General features: G+C 43.7%; 2 protein-coding genes across 2 annotated transcripts in view; one reads left to right on the forward strand and one right to left on the reverse strand.

Annotated features, from left to right (window-relative positions):
- Nucleotides 1-2,904: 2,904 nt before the first annotated feature.
- Nucleotides 2,905-10,352, reverse strand: lrrc47 (leucine rich repeat containing 47). The gene is made up of 10 exons (XM_079558033.1): nucleotides 10,025-10,352; nucleotides 8,968-9,258; nucleotides 8,187-8,271; nucleotides 7,943-8,115; nucleotides 7,349-7,555; nucleotides 6,225-6,341; nucleotides 5,817-5,932; nucleotides 5,602-5,704; nucleotides 4,319-4,408; nucleotides 2,905-3,412 (listed from the first exon to the last, which is right to left on the reverse strand). The coding sequence occupies exons 1-10, from the start codon at nucleotides 10,307-10,309 to the stop codon at nucleotides 3,209-3,211; spliced, it is 1,671 nt and encodes a 556-aa protein (XP_079414159.1). The 5' UTR covers nucleotides 10,310-10,352; the 3' UTR covers nucleotides 2,905-3,208.
- Nucleotides 10,353-11,221: 869 nt separating this feature from the next.
- The window catches only part of cep104 (centrosomal protein 104), a 55,824-nt gene continuing 53,506 nt past the window's right edge, over nucleotides 11,222-13,539 (forward strand). The window contains exons 1-3 of the mRNA XM_079558009.1: nucleotides 11,222-11,274; nucleotides 11,880-12,006; nucleotides 13,287-13,442. Coding sequence (XP_079414135.1) covers nucleotides 11,894-12,006; nucleotides 13,287-13,442 — 269 coding nt within the window. The 5' untranslated portion in view covers nucleotides 11,222-11,274; nucleotides 11,880-11,893. The remainder of the gene's footprint in view (nucleotides 11,275-11,879; nucleotides 12,007-13,286; nucleotides 13,443-13,539) is intronic.

Below are 13,539 nucleotides of genomic sequence, written 5' to 3' on the forward strand. Positions count from 1 at the left end.
AACCAGGGGGAGCTAGTGAGGTTCAGTCCAGCCTCCTAACAGCCTGACAGAGGAAGCTGCTGGACGATTCTTGTTACGTTTTATATCCGCCTGAAGCTGGAGTGTCCACACAGTGCTGGGAAGTGACAAAGTACACATTTTAAGTACTTTCACTTCAGTAAACCTTATGATGAATGCTTTTACTTCACCACATTTTAGAGGTATCTGTATTTTATACTCCACAATATTTTTTGTTGAAGCATTTGAATTTGAATGCATTTATTTTCCTAGTGACCTCTTTATGAGGAACAGTCGTGAATCTTTAAAAAAAAAAAATATATGTTTTAATTAATTTAAGCAAAATGAACAATACATACAAATGAATACAAATTACAACAAAGCAAACCATGCGGAGGGGAGGGGGAGAGCAGCACACACTTATTACAATTGTTCTCCGTAACTCTATTATTATTATTCATCTACTATTAGTTATTTTTAATATATATTAAAAATATATAAATATAATTTTTCTTTAGCAGCAATAATAGTATTTTATTATTATTATGAATGGGTGTGAAAAGCTCGAGAACAACTGCATTACATGGTTGCCTTTGCATTGAATGTAAATGGGATCTTTAAACATCACAATCCAAAAAATGATGTTAGTTCTGCACCACATGTTTCTTGCACAATCAACCACACACATAAAAACAAAGATCAGTCGAACAGTCGTGAATCCAAAGCTCAAGCGTGACTTTGTTTGATGACAAACACAATTTGTCATAAAAATGCTGCACATTTCACTCTTATCAATGTTCAAAACAAAACTATATTTTTATACTTCTATTTTGGTAAATGTGTTACTCTCTGCTTTTACTTAAAGCCACTCTACGCAACATTTCACCCAAAAAAGAATAAAATACAGGTATTGATTTGAAAATTGGTCAGTGTTTTGTGTAGAACCTGGGGCTCTACCTGAGGACCGTGACCCCGGGTCCACTGTGTGCACCGACATAGTGTTGGCTAGAGCTGCACGATACAAGACAAAAAAACACATTGGACCATAGCAAAAAACTTAAATCTGTGTTAACTCTCCTCAGACCGGACTGACTTTACTGTGAGCGGCGTCTCCGGCTCGTCTCCATGGAGATGTGACCAAAAGCAGCCAAATATGACATTTAAATATTTTAGGTTCTCATCCATTCTTTAACCACCCACTGCAGAAAATGTCTTTTCTGTGTCGAGCTGCTCATTAGGAGCATGTTTTGTATTATAATCCAAAATGTTGCGCAGTGTGTCTTCAAGAAAAGGTAGCACTCCCCCACTGTCAAAGCCATGTTTGTTGGCCCCTTATATTTACTTCAATGGTTGGCCCTCAAATTTCTTGCTTAATCGACTGACATCTAACCTGGAAACCTGGGATTGCTCTGGTTTAAATGGTTCAAAGGTTCTAAACCTTTGCTAAGTGCATCCGATGAAAGGTCTGGCTGTATCCACCTCCAGTCTGTGGCCCTCGTCACTGCCATCACAAAAGAGTTTGGATGCTCCTGTCTTAAATGTTAGCAGACTGTGTTCAACATGTTCAAGCCTGTGTAGAAAGCCTTAGGAACAGGTTTACGGCCTAGAAAAGGAATGAGTTACACAGGCAGCTCTTGAACCATTCATTTACATACAAAAGTTTGACTTACATAAGTTATGGCGTGACATAGGAGGGGCGTAAACATGTTTACAGAACGCCTTCTTCAGGGTTTCTGCAGACGTGCTGAAGTCAAGACCCTGCTCTTTTTTACCATAATGTGAAGAGGAAAGTGCAATGACAATAGTCAGTAGTGGTTTCACTCTGAGCTTACACATGTACTGTCTGCGCAGTGTATTTGATGAAAAACATGAAACCTTTCACAAATGTAGGGGGAGAATGAATGTTTATTAAGAAAATACAAGTGACAGCATTAAAGTACATATATATTTATAATAGTTAGTGCATGTTGGGAGCGAGCTAAAGGAGGCTTCACACCAACCAAACGCCTGTGTCTGTGTGAGGGGCAGGGCCATGTTCTAAGGTCTTATGGAGGTACGAGAGGCCAAAGCAAGGCCGTGGGAACCCAGGGTGCTGATGGGGCTGCAGCACCCCCTAGTGAATAGTTTGGGAACTGCAGGCAATATTAATAAATAGGAAACATGCACAGAAAAAGCGTTTTCAACTTAAATCCTAAAGATGACACTTAAAGTGGGGACTTACGCAAAATCAATGTTTAAATGTTTTTTCCCCTCATCAAAAAACTTGACCTTATGTTTTTAGAGCCATTTGCACATGTTTTGAGTAATCTTTGAATCTTCCTCAGTGTTCTTAGTGTCGCCATGGCAGCTTGTTTATCCCAAGACCCTCCCAGAGCCCTTACCTTTTCTTTTACCTCCTGATCTGTCCCTCTATTGCAAAGAACAAACAGTTAAAAGAAGAAAAAATCAGTTTAAGCTTCCCCATCAAAATGAAGAAATTCTCAATAAGTCGTTTTAGATCAATGCAGCATTTTCTAATCAACAGTGTGTAAGACATGGATCAAGATGTGAAAACATGATCAAACTCAAATTCTGACCAAAGAAAACCAGACCGGAGGTAATGGGGTTGGTGTGAAGAGGCCTTTAGGTACAACGTTAGGGTGTATGTTACTGTACTTGTATTCTTCCTGTACGCACTTTGAAATAAACAGATGTGAATGACTCGGCCGCTGTGTGGTTTTGTGGTGGGGCACTACCAGAGGACCGTTACCCCGGGACAGTGTGGTTTTGTGGTGGGGCACTACCAGAGGACCGTGACCCCGGGACAGTGTGGTTTTGTGGTGGGGCTCTACCAGAGGACCGTGACCCCGGGACAGTGTGGTTTTGTGGTGGGGCTCTACCAGAGGACCGTGACCCCGGGACAGGGTGGTTTTGTGGTGGGGCTCTACCAGAGGACCGTTACCCCGGGACAGGGTGGTTTTGTGGTGGGGCACTACCAGAGGACCGTGACCCCGGGACAGTGTGGTTTTGTGGTGGGGCACTACCAGAGGACCGTGACCCCGGGACAGTGTGGTTTTGTGGTGGGGCACTACCAGAGGACCGTGACCCCGGGACAGTGTGGTTTTGTGGTGGGGCACTACCAGAGGACCGTGACCCCGGGACAGTGTGGTTTTGTGGTGGGGCACTACCAGAGGACCGTTACCCCGGGACAGTCTGGTTTTGCGGTGGGGCACTACCAGAGGACCGTTACCCCGGGACAGTCGCTCAGATCAGTCTTTGAAGGGTACACCACTTTCAGGCCGCCGTCCGGGTCTACGGTGCGCACCTGCTGCACTGTCAGCTCACTGGAGGGGCTGTCGGAGTGGGCGGGGCCTTCTCCGTCCGACCCCGCCTCCTCGGCGTGCTCGGCCGTAAACTTGTTCAGCTCACACATTTTCTGTGGGGGGGAGACAGAGGAGGGACTTTAGGAAACATGATGCAACACCCTCATGGACAGGTTTGTGTGGGAGTGGGTATACAGAGGGGTATGAGGCAGACTGAATAAACAATAAAATAACTATTATTTAACCAGTTATTATGTTTTTAAACCATAAAACATGCATTTTGAGTAGAGTTGCTAGTAATCATCTTCACTGTCTGACAGCAGGGCTTGAAGAGGACAGTGTTTTAGGTTGTGACCGATACAAAGAAGAGCTTTTGGAACAGACTCTTTCCTATTGTTTTTTTTTTCCATCAAGTGTGTGCTGATTTACAATATGATATTGTTTTATGAGTCGATAAAGCAGGTCTGTTCTGCTTAATGCAGCTCTGTGTCAGACACAGGCCCCGCCCACTCCATGTAAAGTATTGGTCAGAGTCTGAGTTAGAGATAAAACTCAATCTGTCTCAGTAGAAAGAGCATTATACAGGATGTAGGTTTAGGTATACTGTATATCATAGAAATCTTGACTTAAATGGAAATATGAAAAACGAATTATGCTGCTGATGCCATATTGGAGTATGCAATGTATGCAAAGTATGTAAATGTCATTGACGGGTTGCTAACAGTTCAATTAATCAATTGTTCATTCAACAAAAAAAATGCAGTTTTTTTCAAGTTCCCATTGAAAGTTTTAGGAAAATGTCCGCCCCTTCCATTCCTACAGGAAACTGCAATAATCAAAAGCAAATAGGACACAATGGGAAACTTGAGAGCAAAACATTGGGTGCGATTTCAGCCAAAACTGCAAATGAATGGACCAAAATGTCTTTTATTTAGAGGTAATGTCATTATTATCCAAGAGATTTTGATTGAATGGTGTTTGAAAGTGTACGAGAACATGCGAAACCCAGACGGCCTTACCAGAATGACAGCGTCCATGACGTCCTTACAGGTCTGCAGGCTGCTCGCACTGGTCACCTCCACAAACAGCTCAGCGGTCGTCTTGCCGATCTGAAACATATCACAAAAAGGATCCGTCATGTTCCCTTTTCCTGTCGCTGCACTCGTCCGCAGAGATTGGACAATGTTTTAAGAGCAAGACTTTGGGATTTAAAATGCCCCCCATTCAAGCCAAGCACTGCCAACATCACCTATACAACTGGAGCGTTAAAAACGTTCATCATGTGTCCATCTCATCCTGGCAAAGAACGGTTTCAAGGTCCAGAAAAATATAGCCCCAGTATAGAAAGTGAGCCATGATGAAGCTTCATTATTTATTGATTAGACCAAGAGGAAATATATTACTGAATCTCCTACTGTATTTACAATACACTTGGTGCCCTCTAGGGGCAGTACAGAGGGCACCAAGTGTATTGTAAATGTTACTATTGGAAACTAGTAATCTACGTAGACAAGGGGCATTCCAAAGGAGCGGACTGGAACATACCGGAGCTGTTTGTGGGTGTTTCCACAGCCAAAAGGGAACTGCTCCAAACTGGTCCAGCCCCGACCAGTTCGGTTCACTTGAGACCATTTAAGGAGGGGCAGTTTAGTTTCAAGTGCCTTTAGGGTAAAGTGGTCTGGATCGTTATGGGAGGGTCAAGGACATTATGCAGGTGACAGACAACTGCCCGATATCACCTTTGCATATAGAGAATACAGGGCACTCATCTACAAGACTAATGGAATTAGTCAATGTTATGTCTTTTACATTCATGAACAGCTATAGGAAGACATTATATGTAAATGTTTTCCAAAATAAACAAATAGATAGACCCCAAGCCTATACCAGCACTGATAAGTCTTATTTATGTTATTTATGTACACTTTATTGTCCCCGTACTCCACACAGAAAGGCCCGTCCTGGTGGGAATTGAACCCGGGACCTTCTAGCTGTGAAGCGGAGGCGCTAACCGCTGCGCTACCGTGCCCCCAAGTCTTTATTTTCTTTTTTTGAGTTGTTGTGTTTTCAAGGACCCGGTTAAAAGTTATTGAGAAAAAAGAAAACACAATAATGTCCAAAAGGAGTAGGCTTATTTTAGGCTAAGTTTTTAAGCTGTGTAAAGATGGCCAAAACTGTGAAGAGAAAGATAACTTTTCCATGTGGTTGGTTTTGTGTTGGTTGTTTACAACTTATTTACTATTTCTGTGCGGCCCAGTAGCAAAGGTGTCTAGAATCACACAGGCCAATCCTACAGCCTCACCTTGGTGTGCTCACTGTTGGTGATGGGGGGGAAGGAGACCACCCGCCCCTCTGCGTCCGTCAGACAGGGGTACATGGCCTTCCCGTCCAGCAGCTGCAGGTACCTGACACAGGGACAGTGTATTTACCAATCAAATTCATTCGTCACCAACAGTACCTAAAATCTAGGGCCAGCACTGCCCTCTGGTGACGAGACGGACCGGAACACAGACTCACTTGTGAAGGCCGGTGACATTCTGCCTCTTCTTCTGCTTCCTCAGCTCCTCCGCCTCCAGGTGCAAGTGTCTGACCAGCTCCACGGCCGTCATCTCCTTGCGCCCCAAAGCCACGATCTGAAACACAAGCACAAGGACACCATGTTGTAATGGTCTTCCAAAAACAGTCCTGTGCAAATCTGTCTCCTTCTCAACAGCCATTAAAGTAATCAAATCATTGTTTTCTGGATTATACAGCCTCAGGCAGAGCAGGGAAAAAAGGTAGGGTTGTTTTGTGAACACTTTGTTGTTCTTGGGGCGGCAGTGGCGCAGACAGTAGAGCAGGTTGTCTTGTGACCTAATAATCCTGCAGATAATAAGCTGAACTCTCCCCTTCCCTCCCTCTGCTGAGCTGATGTTTCACCGTTACCTTGAGTTGGGTTGGGGGTTTGACTCCGTAGGTCAGCGGGCCCTTGAGCAGGCGCACGTCATGAGTGGCAATGGTGGCCGTGGTCCTTTTCCCACAGATGTCTTCATGGAGCTTCGTCTGAGGAGAAAGACTTAGGATTCTAATACTTCTTAAACTCTTGAAGTTCTGCGTAATAGTGATGGTTAGATGATACCTCAGTGAGTGTGTCACACTCATTTACAAATTGTATCACAGTGTTAGTAGGCTTATAGGCGCCATCTGGTGGTGAAAAGGCATTGCAGCAATGAGCCTGAAAAAAGCTAACTCAACACTGACTGAGCTCATTGATTCTCATTCAAAAATGTGATACAACCTTCTAAAAATGAAGTCTGTGACTACTTGGTCTGAAGTCATAGACCAAGATTTAATAAAGGATAGTGTGTGTGACAATAATATGGCTGCAGAAATATTTCTACTTTTGTTTATTGATGGATGTCAAGTCAAAGGACTGACTAAACGGACGCTCTCCTTACAGAGCTACACGGCATTGTTTTGCATTTTGTCTTTTAAACTGCCTTTTACGGCCGCTAAGGCGAACAAGAGAGTATGGACTTTGGATACAATACACAAAGCACGGGGAGCGGAAGGAGAGGCAAAGGTAAGCCACAGAGCGGGATTCGGGAGCATCAAAAACACACGATGCAACTGCTGAATGTGGCCCTGTTCGCCCTCTGTGTTTTTTTAACATTAAGATAAAATTGAGGAAATGCAAATAATAAGCTCTATTATTTCTAATATTGAAATCTGAGCCTTCATATTGATGAGCAGAGGATGCTCCTCCTTAAAGACTTTTATGCACAGGTTTTAATACATTTCTCTTGCAAAATTCCTGTTCCATGATATTCCATGATATTCAGAAAGTGTGTTTTCAGATTTCTTGCTTTGCGATCTGGCAGCCATCTGTTTGCTTCAAGACCTCTCATTTTCATAAGTTGTCGATTGAGAAACCACATCAAATACATAAATGTCATGAAAGGAACATAAGACTGGACTTCACCATTCATTTGTACAGGGGGAGAATACAGTATCTAGACCTGGAGCTCTACTATAAGAGACCAGCTTTAATAATGAGTGAAAACACTGACCTGGGCCATGAGGAACCTCTTGAGCGCGTTGCCGGGTTTGAGGTTGAGCCCGCGGACCAGGCAGCAGACCAGGTACGGCCGCACCTCCTTGACCTCGGGGCTGACGGTCACCGTGAGGGCGGGCGGAGCCGAGGACACATGCAGCACCCTGACCAGCATCCGGGCCACGTCCTGGGCCTCATCCTGGGCCTCGTCTGGCTCCTCGGGCTGGGGATGTGGAGACAGTTCACTACACTTTATTCAGACAAACCTGGATTCCATTACTACACCTCTACTCAATACATCTGCACATCATTTTATAAACAATTGCACATTTGAAAACTCAAAATCACTGGACAGCAATAGAGGGTAGACACATTTTAAAGAACCTTCAAGTCAAGCGTCAAAACGTGACAAAAGAGCAACAAAAAGTGGCAAAAAAAGTGAGAAAAATAAGTTGAAAAAGAACAACACAGTTTCATACGTCTGAGGTGCTACTCTGGCCTATAGACTAAGCTCCATTCGAGAAGCTTTTAGATTTGGATAAAGCTGAACTGGATAAAAGGCAGGTGGTAACAGACCCGTTAATGCCCCGTGGACGCCCTGTTTCCGTACCTCAGGCGCTCTGCTCTTCTTCTGCCCTTTCTTCTTGTTCTTGTCAGTGTTGCGGGGCCCATCGCTGCTCCCCTCGGGCCCCGTGCGGGCCCTGCCTCTCAGATACTCCAGCACAGACTTGGTCTGACAGCCGTTCACCATCTTCTCCAGGCGCCGGTCCCGGAGCTTGTTCCCTGTGAAAGGTGAGGTTCAGACACAGGAGGTGTAGAGATAATGTGTGTCTGATGAGAACACTGTGTGTCACCTTTGAAGTTGATCTCCTTGAGTTTGGAGCAGTCGCTCAGACTCGTAGGGATCTCACTCAGCTGGTTGTTGGACAGGTCCAAGTTCTGGGGGAACAATGACATAAGTTAGTATCTTTTTGTCTTTTACATGAACAGGACCAGATTTACTCTTGTTTATTGAGATTAAAAATACTCAGATGAAATAATGTTCCACTGAAGTAGAAAAAGGGAAACTTGAGCACTAAGCAAAGAGTATTTAAAATACTGTTTGCTTACTTTTATAGTTATTTAGCTTCATTTTCAGACCTAATTGTTGTTTTCCTAAATATTCATTAGCAGGTTTGAGGCAAAAGGCAATCACAGTCATTTCATCCTTTGCCATTTCATTAGTGAAATGCGAGTATTCAAATAATGATTCTGGTTACAATGAACCTGGGACTCTAGTGGTCAAAGTCAGTATTGGAATTTCAAACTTTTGACTTGCTAATAGAGCTGCACAATGCAAAACGGGAAATGATCAATAACGGTCTTATCGTCAGCAAATTATTACACACATACAGTATAACACTGACCTTTTCCACTTCAACACAGTGTGATCCATTATGCTCAAACAAAACACTGGCAGCAATTTTAAGTTGCTTGATCAAACTGTGTCAAAACAAGGCTTGGATAAATCAGAACCAAAACAAGGCTAACATCAAACTAAAATGACTTCACTGATGGTTCAATTGTCATGCATTTTTGTTACGTTAGATTGTAGCAATGATGTGTTGTACAGTTGGCACAGGTCCACATCCTCACCTTCAGCGCGTGCAGCCGGTGCACCTCTCCGCTCAGCTCCTGGATGCAGTTGTCCGACGCCAGCAGGGTGCTGAGCAGCTCCATGCGCTCGGAGCACAGGTCTGCGGGCAGGCCCAGCAGGCGGTTCTTAGACACATTCAGGGTGGACAGTCGGGGACACTGGCTCAGTCCCTCGGGCAGAGTCTCCAGCCGGTTACAGCTGAGGTTCAGAGTGGTCAGCTCCTTCAGCCCGCTCAGCCCCTCAGGTAAGCTCTCCAGCTGGTTTACAGAGAGGTCCAGCACTTTCAAGGCCTGGGGACAGGAGACAGATGAGAAGAAGCAATAACCAAATTTCTTTTCAACAAAAAAAACATGTTCCAGTTCATTTCATCTTAAACAAATAGATTCTTCTAAAACCATAATTACAACAATATTGGTCTGCTAAGCTTTACAGATGGTGTTATTATATTCAGTCCTGGCTCAACTGCGTCACAGGTGACCCACAGGTGAAGAATGGGCTCAGAGCCAGGGGAAGAGGAGGAAGATGAAGATGAGAAGGAGCGAGAGGTGAGAGGCTGTAGCGGGGAGAGATGCACAGAGGAAGAGGAGTGCGGGACACCACGCTCTGAAACATGCTGCTGAGGTTGGCCCACAAAGGCTGAGGCTCAGGACTAACCCAACACCTGATTTACGCAATTTACAATTGTACAATGACAAATAAAGCACTTACTTAGAAATGGACTTTGACGCTTTTGTTTTACAATTGAGACCGTTCCATAGACTGACACCTTTAATTGAATATAGAGAGTGGATAGAGATGAGAGCTCTCTATCCACTAAAGACAAGTCTCATATGTCTGTAAATAAAAAACTGGATCACTGTAGGTTTTCAAGCACCTCACCATTCCCTATTTTAATACAATACCACGTGAAACGGCCTTGAGAACTTCCTGAACAGCACAGAACCTGAGCTAGGAGAGTGACTGACCCAGGAGCAGAACCAACACAAGCCAAACAGACCTGGACTAATAAACCAGGACTACTTCTGTAGGACTTGGACAGGCAGGTGGTGACCCTACCTGCAGAGCGTCTACACCTGGGACAGAGAGGAGCTTGTTCCTGCACAGGATGAGGCTCTGGAGGTTTGTCAAGTTCCTGATGTCTTCATGGACCCGGGTGAGACTGGGGCACTGGGAGACTTCCAGATAGTTGAGCAGGGTGAGGGAGTAGACCGCGGAGGACAGTCCCCCCGCGGACGACACCCGTGTGTCCACGGCAGGACCTTGGAGGACCAGCTCACGCCTTTTCTCCGTAGCGGCTCTCTCGATTTCGGGCCATTTCTCTCCCTCATCCACACTGTCCATGCTGCTCGGATGCTACTGCTACTTCTGCTCTGTTCTGGCTGGAACCATACGTCATTTCCGCGTTGACCAAACCTGAAAATGAAACTCATTATTTTTTCCCCCTTCTTTTTTAACATGCAAATAAAACGCAGTTGCTGGCAACTTAACAAACACAAAACAAAAAGCCTATTAATCACCTCGTTTCGCTAACGAAACAGCGAAAAGACCGTAAGTTGTGTTAGTGCACAGTTTGAGGCAGAAGCACGATTTGGTGCAGCGAATCTGCGCGTGCACCGTTTGTCAATCAGTAGCTTTACGAACACTTTTAAATTGATGTGATAATGTAATTAAACATTTCTACTTTGAGCTGTTGCTCCTTTTCCCGTACGCAGCACGCAGAGTAAAAATAAATAAATAAATAAAAATTACCGAACAAAATAAATCACACTTAACACTTGATTCTGTATGTAGTATGTTTGATGATGTATTTTGTGTATATTTTGTGTAGATGTTTTGTAAATGGATTTCACGAACGACTTTTAACGCCGCACATGCGCATTTGAGTTTTTGACACAAGTCGCGCATCCACCTCAAACTGTGCAGTGAGAAGGTGACAAAAGTACGCCGACTGTCTTTTAAAGTTGTTAGAGATTTGGGACTGACTTTGGCTGAATTGGTTTGAGTACATTTTCCCCTCTGGAGGATTTTTCTGCCGTTATAAGTCATAGAGCAGAAAGCTAACTGTTTTGCTAACCGCTCCTGCGCTAGCCATGCTGGCCTATAGTTTGATTCTATGATTATCCTCTGTTCTAAACTAGAGATTCACTTTCTTTCAAATGTATTTCAAACATGATAATACAAATTAAAAAAAGACAGGGAAAAAAAGTGTGAATGTTACTCCTGCGCATGCGCGGGTAGTTGTTGTCGGCGGTGGTTATGGAGACGACATGGAGCTGCGAGCTGTCAACTCTGCGCTAATGTTTGTGGTAAGAGACGTCCTCGCAAAGCCGATCTTACCCGTTCAGATGGATAATAATGAAGCGATACAGCATGGACTATGGTGTGCGAACATTGTCATGGCTTTTAGTGCCGTGCTGCAGAGGGAGAAACCTTGTACACATGCAGACTAGCTAAGCAGCCTACTAAGCCCCCACCCGCATGATGTTAGCCTGGCACAGACTCTCCTGTGTTAGCGTATCGTAGAAATAGGTAAACAGAAGGTTTGTGTTCAGCACCGCTGCATAGTTTCCTTGTAAGGAGAAACTAGGCTAAACGTCTGAAGTAAACTGAACTCTATCATGATCTTCATTCTTATTAACCATGTTCAACCCTTGACAGTCCATCAAAAACGCAAAACAATGAAGGTCCCCAACTCAACTGCTTTTTGAGATTAGTTTGTTTTCGTTTGCAAACAGTGAAAGTGAGAGCACGCACATTTTAAATAGTTTGTTGTGTCCAAACTTGATCCTAACTTTTCTACCACATTTGCTTTTACAATATACTGAAGGACAAGGCCCATTTTTATTTTAGCTTAAATGTAGGGCCAATAAGTCTCTCTAACGTCTTTCCATCTGTTGTCTTTGCTTGTCAGGATGTGCCTCAGGGATGCCCAGGAAGATAGGCTTCACCGTGGTCAGCTCTTCCAGTCATGAGGAGAAGTTCAGCGCACAGGAGCTGCTGGTGCACGCGCCCACCGTCAGCGGATGGAGGTCCAGCAGGTGAACAAACTACTTAGAATTATGACAAATCCGATGTTCTAAAGTTTGAGATGTGAATGCTCATAGTTACCGCATGGCGTCTCTTACCACTTTTGCACAGACGACTGCCAAATCTATATGCCTTTGAAGAAAAACGGTAGGTGCACCCTGGTACCCATACTCCAGTACTTGAGTGACATCAAGGCCCGTTTGGCTTAAAGCTTTTAAAGTCTTAATCAAAGCAGAACTGAAATCGTGATGTTTGGCCCCCATGGACCCTTCAAATGACCTGATGGCGCGATGAGTGCCTTGGTTTTGTTTTTCTTATACCGTGGCGTGTGCACTGAGGTCTTAGGGCCAGCTCCAGCTCATGGTGCTCAAGATGAACTGTAGAACCAAGGGGGACAGAGCATTGTCCCCTTCTCTGACCCTCCACGTCTGAATGCCCCCCACAGTGGAGTGTTTTGGGTCCACTTGTATTTTTAGGCTTAAAACTCTGCGTAGAGTGTGGTCCTTTTGTTGTTTTTATAGTTTCTTAAAGTATTTTAAAGTATCTTTTTATTCTACTGTGTCGATTGGCTTTTGATGTTTTATTGTTTTTAATTATTTATAGCTTCTGGTTTAGTAATATTTAATTTTCTTGTGCAGCACTTCGGAAACTCTTGTTTATACAAGATGCTATAGAAATAAGGATTGATTGATGGAAAAATGATGGAAACATTTTTGGATCAATTCAAATATATTAGAAGTTCTATTATATTTGATCTGATCTGAAAGCTTTTGCAAATAATTAATAAATTATTAATTATTTGTAATAATTGATTATTATCTAAATATATATAAGTTATTTGGAAAAGGTTCCAAATAACTTTTGGAAACTTATAATAGAAGTTTCCAAAAGTTATTGGAAACGTCTATAATAAGTTATTACGTGTTCTATTGTAGAACACTTGTCAATAACTGAGTTCTGATCTTGGACACAGTCTTTACTCTTTAATCTTTGCATAGCCATTATTTCTAATTTGAAAAAGTACAATATCAATGCTGAGGTGCCCAAAATGACATTATTAATCTCTTAACCCCCGCATTAACCAAGTGCATTTTCTCCAGTTCATCTTTACCCAAATCTACAAAACTCAACTAAAAAGCTAAATTTCCTCGTGTTCCGTTTTGTCACTTTTCTGTTGCTCTTTTGTGGCTTTTTTGTTGCATTTTCATCACACATTTGTCTCTTTTCTGCGTTTTTTTTTTTGCATTTTCATCCTGGTTTTCATCAAATCCCTGTACTGGATGTTCCACAGGCTGTGCTCGTACCCTCAGCACATCACCCTGCAGCTGGAGGAGAGGAGCCGGGTGAGGAAGCTCCAGCTCCTGGCTCATCAGTTCATGATCCCTTCCAGAGTGGAGCTCCACATCGGAGAGGGGCCCTCAGACAGCAGCCCCATGCGCAGACTCGGGTAAACCTCCAGACCCCAGACCAAATATCTGACACGTTTGGCTGATGGCTATAGATTGGCTATAGATTTTTCACCCTGTAGTCAATGGAAGGGTCCG

This window comes from Gobius niger, assembly GCF_951799975.1.
Source record: "Gobius niger genome assembly, chromosome: 6".
NCBI classification, from domain to species: domain Eukaryota; kingdom Metazoa; phylum Chordata; class Actinopteri; order Gobiiformes; family Gobiidae; genus Gobius; species Gobius niger.